Consider the following 14138-nt stretch of genomic DNA (forward strand, 5'->3'; position numbering starts at 1 on the left):
CCTATGGCGATAGGATCGTAACGCTGAACTAGCACATTCCCCATTCTGATAATACAGCTTCACTAAAAGCGCCTTTTCAGGTAACGTCAACATGCTGCGACTGCTGGCGCATCTGATTCTCTCTCTCATTATAGCTCCTTTTATATACGATTGTCATGCGCAGTCATTGACGTTTTGCTGTCCAGCACCATCTGTCTGACATTTTGTCAACTATGTTTATTTTTTTGTTCTAATAAAACCCTATGTCACTCCAAGCATGTGTGTCAATTTTTACCTCTCTATCTACATTATTCCGTGGTTTATTAAGTTTTCAAATTTATACTGACTTTTTGATCACCCGGTATATTCATGTTAAAAAATATATGTAATGAAACCAGAATACCTTGTACGACTAGAGATGGAGCGCTGATATTCACAGGACATGTATAGTAGTATGTTCTGCAGAAGCGATTAGAATTTCAGTCATCTCGGTTCAGTATGTGTCCTGTTCCTTAGTAGGCACAGGGTCCGTCAAGGGCCCTGATAACTTGTTCCATGCGTGATGGCGTCGACGCATTTAAGGCGCGATCGGTATAGCCATCCATGCTGCACCCATCTGGTCCATAGTTCATCTGTGGAGGTTGGCAATGGATGACTGAGCTGCGTCCATCGTTTCACCATACGCCACACATTTTCGATTGGCGACACGTCTGGTCATATGACGGGCCTGGGCAAAAAGCTAACATCCTCTAACACCATGAAGACACTGTTTGTGCAGCAATATTTGGTCGTGCATTGTCTTGCTGAAAAATGGTTAAGGATCGCACGGTGTCATTCACTTAGGTTACACTGTCCATAGTGCCCTGGACACGCACCAACTGTTATTTGTTGTTGTACCCAATAGTATCTCACATCGTAAGGCCTTGAGTGGGCGCTGTATGTATTATGCGAATGCAGTCATTGTGATGCCGCTACCCCGGTCTACAGCGACCCAAAATACGGCCATCATTTTCATTTACAGAACCAGGATTCGTCTGAAAACAGTATCTGATACCATTCCTGTCCGCAGTGACGTCGTTCTACACACCATTGCCGTTAAGCATGTTTCTGCACATTCGTCGAAGCTGGGCGGAGAAGTGGACGACGTGCACGTAGCCCGTTCCGTAATAAACGACTACGGACTGTCATCCCTGACAGTGTACGATGTGTTACGCTGTTCCACTGTTGAGCCGGAGCCGAGGAGGACTCAGATTTGTCCTGCAGTGCCATTAGGATGAGGTGTCGATCTTCTGGGGGGTGGTGGTCTGGGTGGTGCGACCTGACCCATCTCGTGTTCTACGGCCTACCGTGAACCATTCTACACACCCGTTGCACTGTTACACTGGTGAAACACTTCGTCCCACACGAGCACCAGCTTCCCGGATGGATGCGTCCATCACATTCTCTCATGCCAATAACGCACCTTCTTTCAAACTCACTTATTTGACAGAACGGTTCGCTCATACGTCTGCGAGCATCCTGCACGTCTGCTCGAATCACACTGATCCATTACCTTCGGTTTGTAGCGACAACGAGAGCCGCAGGCACATTTTACTGGTATGTGGTGTTGTGCCACGATATCAATGATGCTTTGAACACGCGGGCCGACGTAGTTCAAATGCTAATCATTTCTGCAGAACATACCAATGTACATTTCCTGTGAATATGAACGTCTTATCTCCAACCGTTCAAGGTGATCTGTTCTTTTTTCTGAACATGTGTGTATTCCACGCGTCTTTGAATGATGCATGATATCTCCTCCAGCAGCTGAGATGCTCATACGTTGCCCGCATCTCGTGGTCGTGCCGTAGCGTTCTCGCTTCCCACGCCCGGGTTCCCGGGTTCGATTCCCGGCGGGGTCAGGGATTTTCTCTGCCTCGTGATTGCTGGGTGTTGTGTGCTGTCCTTAGGTTAGTTAGGTTTAAGTAGTTCTAAGTTCTAGGGGACTGATGACCGTAGCAGTTAAGTCCCATAGTGCTCAGAGCCATTTGAACCATTTTGAACCATTTGCTCATACGTTAGTGACGTAAGACTGAAATCCACAACACTAAAATCCCATATTCGAAGTTAAACATTGGACTTCACATTGTCAATCGCCACCTCAGTTTCTGTACATTATTTCAAGCATCTCTTATTGGCGTGTCAAATGTTTCCCTAACTGGTTTTATTTTTACTTTTATGCAAATCATATCATATGTGTTTTACAACTTTTAATTTCAAGTTTTGTTCAGAAAGCGAGAAAAATATTACAATGTACATACGCTTTATTTTTTTTTTTTTTTCGGAACTAGATCTCACGTTGGTCAATTCGACATACCACCTGTCCATTTCCCACTCTTCATTTGCAGTAAAAATTCAGACTAAAATCCATTGTGTAATTTCTAGGAAGCCTCTATTTCGCTCCCCTCGAACGTATGACCAATTAAGGAAACCTTTGGAAAGGGGAGGAACAGCTCTATGAATATCAAGAGCTCAGATAATAAGCCAGTACTAAGCTAAGAAGGTGGTCTGAAATACAGAACGAATACACAAAAGGCTCAAAGGAAACTAATTTGAAGACAATATGATAAAAATGGAAAATGAAGTCTTTGGAGATGAGATACGAGATGTTATACTGCGAGTAGAATTCAACAGAACAGTGGGAGACCAAAATCGAAATAAGGCCCCTATAGTAGCTAATAATCCCTCAGAATCATTGCGATTCTTGAAAGAGTTAGAAATGACAAAATTATGCCACGTAGTGTGTATGGTTTATGAGATAGGTCAAATAGCCACAGACTTCAAGAAGAATATAATAATTCCTATTCCAAAGAAAGTTGAGGTTTGCAGATGATATTGCAACTGTTTCCGAGACAGCTATGGACTTGGTAGATAAGTTGAAAGTAATGGAGAGTGTTACAGAAGAGACAATATGATGAACAGTAACATAAGTGATATAAGGGTAATGGAAATTGTAGTGTCGTCAGATTTGCCAACACTACGCACACTAATTGAAAGAGGCGGCCAAGACGCACGCGCTACTCACGAAGGATGGAGTGAGGTCTGAAACAGGATACGTAATGAATGCTATCAAGAAAAGTACGTAGCTGCGGAAATACTTAACTTTATTCCATCCTTGTGGTACATCGTTCTTGATGAGACATCTGGAGATTGTGGCGATACAAGTGAGATTCTCTAGATACAAGCTATCTAAGGCTAATGGCGCCTTGCTAGGTCGTAGCCATGGACTTAGCTGAAGGCTATTCTAACTGTCTCTCGGCAAATGAGAGAAAGGCTTCGTCAGTGTAGTCGCTAGCAAAGTCGTCGTACAACTGGGGCGAGTGCTAGTCCGTCTCTCGAGACCTGCCGTGTGGTGGCGCTAGGTCTGCGATCCTGACAGTGGCGACACGCGGGTCCGACATGTACTAATGGACCGCGGCCGATTTAAGCTACCACCTAGCAAGTGTGGTGTCTGGCGGTGACACCACAGAAATTATTCTAACAATATTAGCGACTCTGAATATTTAGACTAGGAAATAAGATACTGAAAGTGGTAATGAGTTTTGCTATTCGGGCAGTATAATAACTGATATAGTCGAGGTAGAGGGGATATAAAATGCAGATTGGTAACATCAAGAAAAACGTTTCTGAACAAGAGAAATTTGTTAAGATCGAATATAAATTTAAATATTACGAAACGCTTTCTGAGTGTATTTGCCTAAAATTTATGGTACAAACTGACTAAAAGAAAGGATAAATTTGTGAGTCACATTCTATGCATCAAGGAATCATGAATTTTGTAATGCAGGGAAGTGTTCTTTCGTGCAGTTTTCTATTAGCTCCATAATTTAAAACAGGGCTGTCACCAAGAAATAATGTACAGTTAAGTGATTGATAACACTTGCCCTCTAAAGGTGGTAAACAACAACTACTTCTGCTGCTCCTGACAGACGACAACCAGACTGTGAAGATCCTAAATGTAAATCCCGTCCACAGGACGTGGCGGACGTATCGGAGCCGACCGACCATCCTATGCCAATGGCGTCACTGGTTGCGGTTTGGAGGGCGTGCGGTCAGCAGACCGCTCCCTGAAGCTGCAATCATTTGTTTGTACACACATCAAAAAAAGTTTTGCATCACCTAGGTTCCGAGAGTGCCGGAAACTGTACAAAAAAATTGGAGTAGAGATAAACACAAACATCATTTCTGCCCTTTTTACTAATCATGAAAACCACACATTGCATGTTGTACCACCATACAGTAAGACCTTCAGAAATGGTGGTCCAGATTGCTGCACATACCGGTACCTCTAATACCCACACAGTAGCACGTCCTCTTCCACTGATGCATGCCTGTATTCGTCGTGCCATACTATCCACAGGTTCATCAAGGCACTGTTAGTCCAATTGACCCACTCCTAAACAGCGATTCCTCAGAGTGGTTGGTGGATCACATCGTCCATAAACGGCCCTTTTCAATTCAGCCCACGCATGTTCGATAGGGTTCATGTGTGGAGAACATGCTGGCCACTCTAGTTACCCTGAAGGAAGTCATTCACAAGAAGTGCGCGATGGAAGCGCGAACTGTCCATGAAGACGTATGCCTCACAAATATGCTGCCGATATGGATGCACTGTCGGTCGGAGGATAGCATTCACGTATCGTACAGCCATTACGGCGCCTTCCATGAGCACCACCGGCGTACGTCGGCCCCACATAATGCCACCCCAAAGCAGCAGGGAACCTCCACCTTGCTGCACTCGTTGGACAGTGTGTCTAAGGCGTTCAGCCCGACCGGGTTGCCTCGAAACACGTCTGCGACGATTATCTGGTTGAAGGCATATGCGACACTCATCAGTAAAGAGAACGTGATGCCAATACTGAGCGGTCCATTCGGCATGTTGTTGGGCCCATCTGTACAGCGCTGCATAGTGTCGTGGTTGCAAAGATGGACCTAGGCATGGACATCAGGAGTGAAGTTGCGCATCATGCAACCTATTGCGCAAAGTTTGAGTCGTAACACGACGTCCTGTGGCTGCACGAAAAGCATTATTCAACATGGTTGTGTTGCTGTCAGGGTTCCTCCGAGCCATAATCCGTAGGTAGCGGTCATCCACTGCAGTGGTAGCCCTTGGGCGGTCTCAGCGAGGCATGTCATCGACAGTTCCTGTCTCTCTTTATCTCCTCCATATCCGAACAACATCGCTCTGGTTCACACCGAGACGCCTGATCACTTCCTTTGCCGAGAACCCTTCCTGGCACAAAGTAACAATGCGGACGCGATCGAACCGCGGTACTGACCGTCTAGACTTGGTTGAACTACAGACAACACGAGACGTGTACCTACTTCCTGGTGGAATGACTGGAAATGATAGGCTGTCGGATCCCCTCCGTCTAATAGGAGCTGCTCGTCCATGGTTGTTTACATCTTTGGGTGGGTTCAGCGACAAAGGGACTGTGTCTGTGATACAATATCCATAGACAACGTCTACCTTCAGCAGTTCTGGGAACCGGGGTAATGCAAAACTTTTTTTGATGTTTGTATATGTACGTTACATTTACCTTCTTCTGACTCTTTCGGATAATTCCTTCGTGCTGCATCCTTTAAGAGTGTATGTTCTCCATTTACATTTACGCATATACTCCGCGAGACAAGCACAGTGATTGCTAGAGAATACTGCTAGTCATCCCCTTTCCTGTTCCACTCCCAAATGAAAGTAAGGAGAAAATTATTGCCTGTATACCACTGTATGAGCCCTAGTTTCCCGTATTTCGTACCCGTAACCCATACGCGATTGAACATGCAGGTAGTCTCTAAGGCACTATAACGATCCGGTTACATTCGCCATACATTTACCTTTTTATCCCGCGGCAAAATGTCAGATCAAAACGTGGTACTGAAATGATGCATTAAAAATGTTTGCTGTGTGATCGGATAAGAGCAGGAGGTGGGGAAAAATCCTCTAGTTAATTTTGTTTGGAAAATTAGTTACATGTTAAGCCGCCACGTAACACCACATCCCGGGGAATAAATATCTGCACAGAGGATGCGTGTGCAGTCGAGGCGAGAACACAAAGAGTCAGGGTCGACAGGTGCTGTTGACATACCATAATAAAGACTTGATTAAAAGTTCGTACGTGCCAGTTTTTGTATTATGTCCGTTCCTGAATAACGCAAAAGGGGCGTGCAATATGTAATGCAGCATTTTTTCTCGGCAAATTTTCGTTTAAAAACATGCGGAATTTCTTGTGGGACATCGTGGAATATCCCCGCTTACGCCCCTACAGTTTCATGAAATTTCGATAGGTGGTGGCGCTATACGTAGCCTTCGAAATGGCGTCTTTAACGGAGGTGCGTTCCAAGCAGACAGCTGCCACTGAGTTTCTTTTGACGAAAAACCAAAGCATCGCAGATATTCACAGGCGCTTGCAGAATGGCTACGGAGGCTTGACAGCGAACAAAGGTACGGTGAGTTGTTGGGCGAGGTGTCAGTCATCAGTGCACCAAGGTCGCGCAAACATGTCCGATCTTCCGCGTGCCGGCCGGCGGCACACAGCTGTGACTCCTACAATTCTGGAATGTTCGGACACACTCATTCGAGGTGATCGACGGATCACAATCAAACCTCGCTGCACAACTGGGCGTCTCTGTTGGCAGTGCTGACACACTCGTCCACTGTTCTTCCTCATACCCCCACAGACCGGATCTCAGACCTTCCGATTTCCATCTGTTTGGCTCAAAGACGGATGGACTCAGAGGGAAGCATTACGTGGATGATGGGGAGGTTATTGATGCAGCTAAATGTTGGCTCCAACATGGAACAGTAGAGTGGTAACATGCGGGCACACAAACCTCGCCAATAAGGTGGCGTAAGGCCGTCGCATTTAACGGAGATTATGTCGTAAAACAGGGTTTTGTCGTAAAATAAGGGTTGTGAGTAAAACCAACCTGCTTTCAGAAAAAAAAATGTTTTGCGTCAGTTATTGATAAAAACAATCTGATTTCAGAAAAAAATGTGTTGAATTACTTATTGAACGGCCGTCGTAATATTAATCAACATTTGGTCTTAGGAATACAACTCGCTATGGGGTTTTCTGACCATTTCAGCATAACGAAGCAACTTTTTCGGGACTAGAGGCCAACAAAAAATAAAGACTAAAATACGGTATTATGCTGATTATCATTATAATGGTCGCAAGACGAAATTTGGTGGACAGTACCTACGGCAAATAAGAAAAATTATTCAGTTTTCGACAAAAACAAAGAATAAATTTTTTAAATCCAGTATTTTAAAACTTTTTACTGCGAGTCTGCTGATAATCCCGCACCTTAGAGCGCAATTGAGTTTTTTATCTTTATGACGAACAGTGACAATTTAATTAAATAAGGCGATTAGCGAAATAAATGGACCAGATTTTGCAATTCTAATGCACCGCTGTTTAAGGTGAAAGAAGTATGATGATTAACTTAGCTACCCTTACTTAAAATGTTTCTACGAGTGAACAGCGAAAAAATTCGGAATATCCCGTAATACTGACAAGGATACCTCGTTCATCTGATATTAATTGACGCAAATTCTTAATTGAAAATGAACGAATAGAAGCTTGAAACCATCCCTGCTGCAACTACCCACGCTTATTCCGTAGAATGTACGTCGCGTCTTAGGTTTTCTACAACGCACTCCTCAGTCGTAACGGACGACACTTGATTGCCAATGGCCCTTACAAGTAGTTCCAGCACAGCGTAAACTCGCAAGGCCGATGCGCCAGACTCTATCCCCGGCCGTCGCCCAACGGCCCTTCGTAGCTACGACTTACGCGACACTGGCGAGCCTGAAGGCTGAAATGAGCGACTCTACTCCCAGGTAGTGGCGTCTTCGCCAACGCCGGAGGCAGCGCTCACATCGCAAGCGAAACACCCCGTACCAGAATTAACTGAAACTGGACACGGTGGAAGCGCAACCCAATGAGGCATTACTGTGGTTTTGGGACCGCTCGTGTAGATGCCCACAGGGTACGCTGTAGCAGCATACACGGCGAGTACTCACCTCCCTCCGACGAGTAGCGAAGTGCCGTCCCGCAGCACTCGCAGGAAGTAGTCGGGGTAAGTCTCGTTGCCCGCGAAGCGGAACACCTCCTCGGCCCCTGTAACACAAGGAACGCACCACGTCAGCACTACACCGCTACTTCTCTGCTGTCTCAAATTGTACGAAGCGTAATCAAAGTTCTGATTACTGCATCGAAAAATAAAGTTACATATTTAATGTTTTTGTTTGAAATGCATTTTTAAATGTGTAATCCACGACAACTGCGATTTCTTTTTTATTATCTTCTTTATTTTTCCGCAACTACTTTCGAGCATGACTCATTTCATGTGGTAAATGTACAAAAATAAAACAGAGATGATATATACACACTGACGGAAGTAATCTGAACACCAAAAAATAATTAATGCAGAGTAATAAAATTTCGGAAATACATTAGTCTAGGTAACATTACAAGATCACATGTTAATGTGAGCGCGAAATAAGGCGTTGCAAATGTAATTCTGGTACACTAATAAGCAGTGTAAGAAACAATGTTGAACGCAAGCACACAAACGTGCAAGCATTGTGTTGTATAGCTGCCGGATCTATTTGTGGGATGGAGTTCCATGCCTGTTGCATTTGATCAGTCAATGCAGGGGCGGTTAATGCTGTTTGTGTGCCGCGCGGGATTAGCCGAGCGGTCTGGGGCGCTGCAGTCATGGACTGTGCGGCTTGTCCCGGCGGAGGTTCGAGTCCTCCCTCGGGCATGGGTGTGTGTGTTTGTCCTTAAGATAATTTAGGTTAAGTAGTGTGTAAGCTTAGGGACTGATGACCTTAGCAGTTAAGTCCCATAACATTTCACATACATTTGAACATTTTTTTGCTGTTTGTGGATGACATTGAAGTTGTGCGATGATGTCACATGTGTGCTCGACTGGAGACGGATCTGGTTATCGAGGAGACCAAGGCAACATGCTGACAGTTTGTAACGCATGTTGGGTTACAACAGCGGTATGTGGGCGAGCGTTATCCTGTTGAAAAACACCCCCTGAGATGCTGTTCATGAATGGCAGCACAACAGGTCGAATCATCAGACTGACGTACAACTTTTCAGTCAGGGTACATGGAATAACCACGAATGTACTCCTGCTGTCTTACGAAATCGCACTGCAGACTGTAACTCCAGGTGCAGGTCCAGCGTCTCAAGCATGGAGACAGGTTGGTAGCAGGGTCTCAACTAGCCTCCTTTTGACGACCTCACAGCCACAACGGACACCGAAGCAGAACGAGCTTTCATCAGGGTACAACACACCAGACCTCCACCCTGCCCTCCAATGAGTTCTCACTCGACATCACTGAAGTCGCAGTTGGCGGTGGTTTAGGGTCAGTGGAATGCTACAGGGCGTCTGGCTCACAGCTGTCCATGGAGTAACAGTTCGTTGTGTCACTGAGGTACCAACTGCTGCTCAAATTGCTGCTGCAGATGCACTACGACACGCCAGAACGATACGCCGAACACGATGGTGCCGCGCGGTTTGAGGCGCCCTGTAACGGATTGCGCGGCCCCTCCCGCCGGAGTTTCGAGTCCTCCCTCGGGCATGGGTGATTGTGTGTTGTTCATCCCATAAGTTAGTTTAAGCAGTGTGTAAGTCTAGGGACCGATGACCTCAGCAGTTTGTTCCCTTGGGAATTCACACACATTTGAACGTGATGGTCTTCCCTTTTGGTAGTGCCACGTGGCCGTATGGAGCCGGGACTTGTTGCAACCGTACATTCTCGTGACCACCGCTGCCAGCAATCACATGCAGTGGCTACAGTCCTGCCAAGTCTTTCTCCAGAATCGCAGATGGATCATCCAGCTTCTTGCAGCCATTTTTACAAGACCTGGTACAAACTCAGTGAGGTGTGGATAATGGCGTCTTTGTCGCATTAAAGGCATTCTTCACTAACATTATCTCAACATTTTCAACCTCAAAGGTAACTAACGCTGACGACCGTATTTAAAGCAAACGTGCCTTTGCATCCTCATAGTGGCGCAACTTGCGCCACTCTTAAGCGACAGCCGCGGAAATTTGAACAGACATCATCTTCCATATGTAGAAACATTCCTACCAACTTTCGTTTATGTCACACAACTTCTTTGTATTGCGGGGCAATGTACATACACGCGTTTGTTATATATGGACACCGTTTATTTGCATTTGCAGGATCTTTAATATTGTTTATAAACTATGACATCATATTTAGGATTTTTTAAAATGTTCATTCGGTCTTCCGCATCTGATGGACATTTAGCCAGGTAAAATGTACACTCGACATACAGTTAAAGACAAATTGATGACATAATACTGTATAAGAACATAGAGATACAAGTGTAACCAACAACTTTTTTAAGCCTACTGTTTGACATCTACAGGGCGATTACAAGTAAACTTCTGCTACTTGACGGGGCCCCCATAAAAACGAGCGACCGTAGGACAATGAAAACTTGCCGCAACGTTTGGAAGAACACTGAAAGAAACACATTTTTATTTCCGCATAAGGGGGTAACAAATTGAAAATTGCTCTGAGCACTATGGGACTTAACATCTATGGTCATCAGTCCCCTAGAACTTAGAACTACTTAAACCTAACTAACTTAAGGACAGCACACAACACCCAGTCATCACGAGGCAGAGAAAATCCTTGACCCCGCCGGGAATCGAACCCGGGAACCCGGGCGCGGGAAGCGAGAACGCTACCGCACGACCACGAGCTGCGGACTAAGGGGGTAACATTTCTTAATTTCATACGTTGTTTACATTCCAGATTGCAAAAGGTGCTCAATGCGACGACCATCATCTGCGACAGCCTGTAACCGCACTAGAGATACCATTGCACAACTGTTCGCAGCACTTTTCGAACGGTGCACCACGCAATGTTCAGCTGTCGAGACACAGCACGTGCACTGCTTGAAGATCGCATATTGCGTTCAGTATTCTCAGCCATGACAATTTATGACGCAACTGGCTGTCGACTTCTCCCAGGAGCATCTGCCAAAGCGCCAGTTAATTCGAACTTCCGCATCACGTTCTTCAACTCCGCTGCGGTAAGAGGATCTCTCCGTAGTCGTTTAACACAACTATACTCGCAAAGAGCAGCAGCAACACTACTGCTGTTGTTTGACAGAAGAGCTTTGCGAGTGAAGCCCTGTCCGCCTTGTCCAGACCCATGTTGACATACTGCACTGTAATGCACACTGACGCCTGTGCTTCAACCCAACGTCGCTGCGCGCTGTACCTTCAGCGGCGCCTAACGGTAAGTCATGGAAACCCTGTAGCGTACAACCTGATCATCATTCCTTTAAAATTGGGAATCTACAGGGTGTTTCAAAAATGACTGGTATATTTGAAACGGCAATAAAAACTAAACGAGCAGCGATAGAAATACACCGTTTGTTGCAATATGCTTGGGACAACAGTACATTTTCAGGCGGACAAACTTTCGAAATTACAGTAGTTACAATTTTCAACAACAGATGGCGCTGCAAGTGATGTGAAAGATATAGAAGACAACGCAGTCTGTGGGTGCGCCATTCTGTACGTCGTCTTTCTGCTGTAAGCGTGTGCTGTTCACAACGTGCAAGTGTGCTGTAGACAACATGGTTTATTCCTTAGAACAGAAGATTTGTCTGGTGTTGGAATTCCACCGCCTAGAACACAGTGTTGTTGCAACAAGACGAAGTTTTCAACGGAGGTTTAATGTAACCAAAGGACCGCAAAGCGATACAATAAAGGATCTGTTTGAAAAATTTCAACGGACTGGGAACGTGACGGATGAACGTGCTGGAAAGGTAGGGCGACCGCGTACGGCAACCACAGAGGGCAACGCGCAGCTAGTGCAGCAGGTGATCCAACAGCGGCCTCGGGTTTCCGTTCGCCGTGTTGCAGCTGCGGTCCAAATGACGCCAACGTCCACGTATCGTCTCATGCGCCAGAGTTTACATCTCTATCCATACAAAATTCAAACGCGGCAACCCCTCAGCGCCGCTACCATTGCTGCACGAGAGACATTCGCTAACGATATAGTGTACAGGATTGATGACGGCGATATGCATGTGGGCAGCATTTGGTTTACTGACGAAGCTTATTTTTACCTGGACGGCTTCGTCAATAAACAGAACTGGCGCATATGGGAAACCGAAAAGCCCCATGTTGCAGTCGCATCGTCCCTGCATCCTCAAAAAGTACTGGTCTGGGCCGGCATTTCTTCCAAAGGAATCATTGGCCCATTTTTCAGATCCGAAACGATTACTGCATCACGCTATCTGGACATTCTTCGTGAATTTGTGGCGGTACAAACTGCCTTAGACGACACTGCGAACACCTCGTGGTTTATGCAAGATGGTGCCCGGCCACATCGCACGGCCGACGTCTTTAATTTCCTGAATGAATATTTCGATGATCGTGTGATTGCTTTGGGCTATCCGAAACATACAGGAGGCGGCGTGGATTGGCCTCCCTATCCGCCAGACATGAACCCCTGTGACTTCTTTCTGTGGGGACACTTGAAAGACCAGGTGTACCGCCAGAATCCAGAAACAATTGAACAGCTGAAGCAGTACATCTCATCTGCATGTGAAGCCATTCCGCCAGACACGTTGTCAAAGGTTTCGGGTAATTTCATTCAGAGACTACGCCATATTATTGCTACGCATGGTGGATATGTGGAAAATATCGTACTATAGAGTTTCCCAGACCGCAGCGCCATCTGTTGTTGAAAATTGTAACTAATGTAATTTCGAAAGTTTGTCTGCCTGAAAATGTACTGTTGTCCCAAGCATATTGCAACAAACGGTGTATTTCTATCGCTGCTCGTTTAGTTTTTATTGCCGTTTCAAATATACCGGTTATTTTTGAAACACCCTGTATATGCCAAATAGTTTTCCGTTTACACTGGCTCAAGTAGCAATAGTTTAATTGTAACCACCCTATATGTAACATATTGACAATAGATTTGGTTAATTTATAGGAAAAGACATAGGACCAATATAACAACGTTAATGATTAACAAAGCTATTGTGGCACAAATGTAGATATACCTAAAATGTAAGTATACATATACACTTTGAACAAACGTATTTGACACGCTGTGTAAAATTTTACAGGGTAGTTTGAAGGAGAAAGATCTTATGGCACCACAAATTTAAGAAATAACACGAAAAAGAATGAAAGGAAATGATACAAATGTTCCATGCCTTAGCTGAAATAATTGTACTTAAGTATAAAATACATGTAAGATGAAACGACTGTTATCATAGCTACAAATGCTGCATTATTACTACAAAGGTATTTTCTTGATAGCTTGTAGAACTTTAAAAAGATATTCATTAAATGCGGGATTATTCACTGAATGTGGAATGACCAATCTATTGGGAAACTCTGCATTAAGACGACCTAAGTGTGGCAAACACCTGTTCCTCTCTCATTTTACGCATGCATAGACGATGTGACTGATGTCTCTTTACTCAGTGTTAGCACAGTAACAGAAAGAGATAGAATAACTGCAAAGCGGTGAACGTGCAATGGAAAACTACTCTGATTGTACCTAAGTCTGCAGGTACCGAATATCAACCATCTGTGTATACATACGTCGTGAAACCAGTATCTACGTGGAGTAAAAGGCTGAATGCAGGCAAACTATCTTGCCCTGAATAACAGCGAGGCCTTCCAGTTCTCTTGTCATGTTTGAAAGGCAACTTTTAACATTTTTAACACCTAAAAAAAGGCTGTATGGAGTGTACTTTCTGAATGCTGAGCTATCCAGGAAAATATGAAAAGCAGATTCGAAGAGACTTCAGGTAAGCGACACCACTTATAAAATGCAGCTTATTTTGATAAGCCACTAACTACCGTTGTAATTGCAAAAGAACACGGATGCCGTCCGTGTAAATATGGTTGTGGATAATTTTCATTATCTCTCTCTGTCTGTCTGTCAACCCCCCCCCCCTCCCTCGGAGCGAGATTCCATACATATTAAAAAATTCGTAAGAGGTAAGAGTCTCTTTACGCATTTGTGTTACTTCGTCGGTGTGTGGCATATGATCCTACTCTTGCTACGATGCAATCAACAGTTT

General features: G+C 44.9%; 1 protein-coding gene across 2 annotated transcripts in view; it reads right to left on the reverse strand.

The window, feature by feature from the left end:
- Positions 1-14138, reverse strand: part of LOC126262242 (semaphorin-1A) — a 923656-nt gene that overhangs the window by 474782 nt on the left and 434736 nt on the right. For both annotated transcript variants that reach the window (XM_049958718.1, XM_049958717.1), the window contains exon 3: positions 8045-8141. In XM_049958718.1, the coding sequence (XP_049814675.1) occupies positions 8045-8141 (97 nt within the window). The remainder of the gene's footprint in view (positions 1-8044; positions 8142-14138) is intronic.

This window comes from Schistocerca nitens, chromosome 6, assembly GCF_023898315.1.
Source record: "Schistocerca nitens isolate TAMUIC-IGC-003100 chromosome 6, iqSchNite1.1, whole genome shotgun sequence".
NCBI lineage: Eukaryota > Metazoa > Arthropoda > Insecta > Orthoptera > Acrididae > Schistocerca > Schistocerca nitens.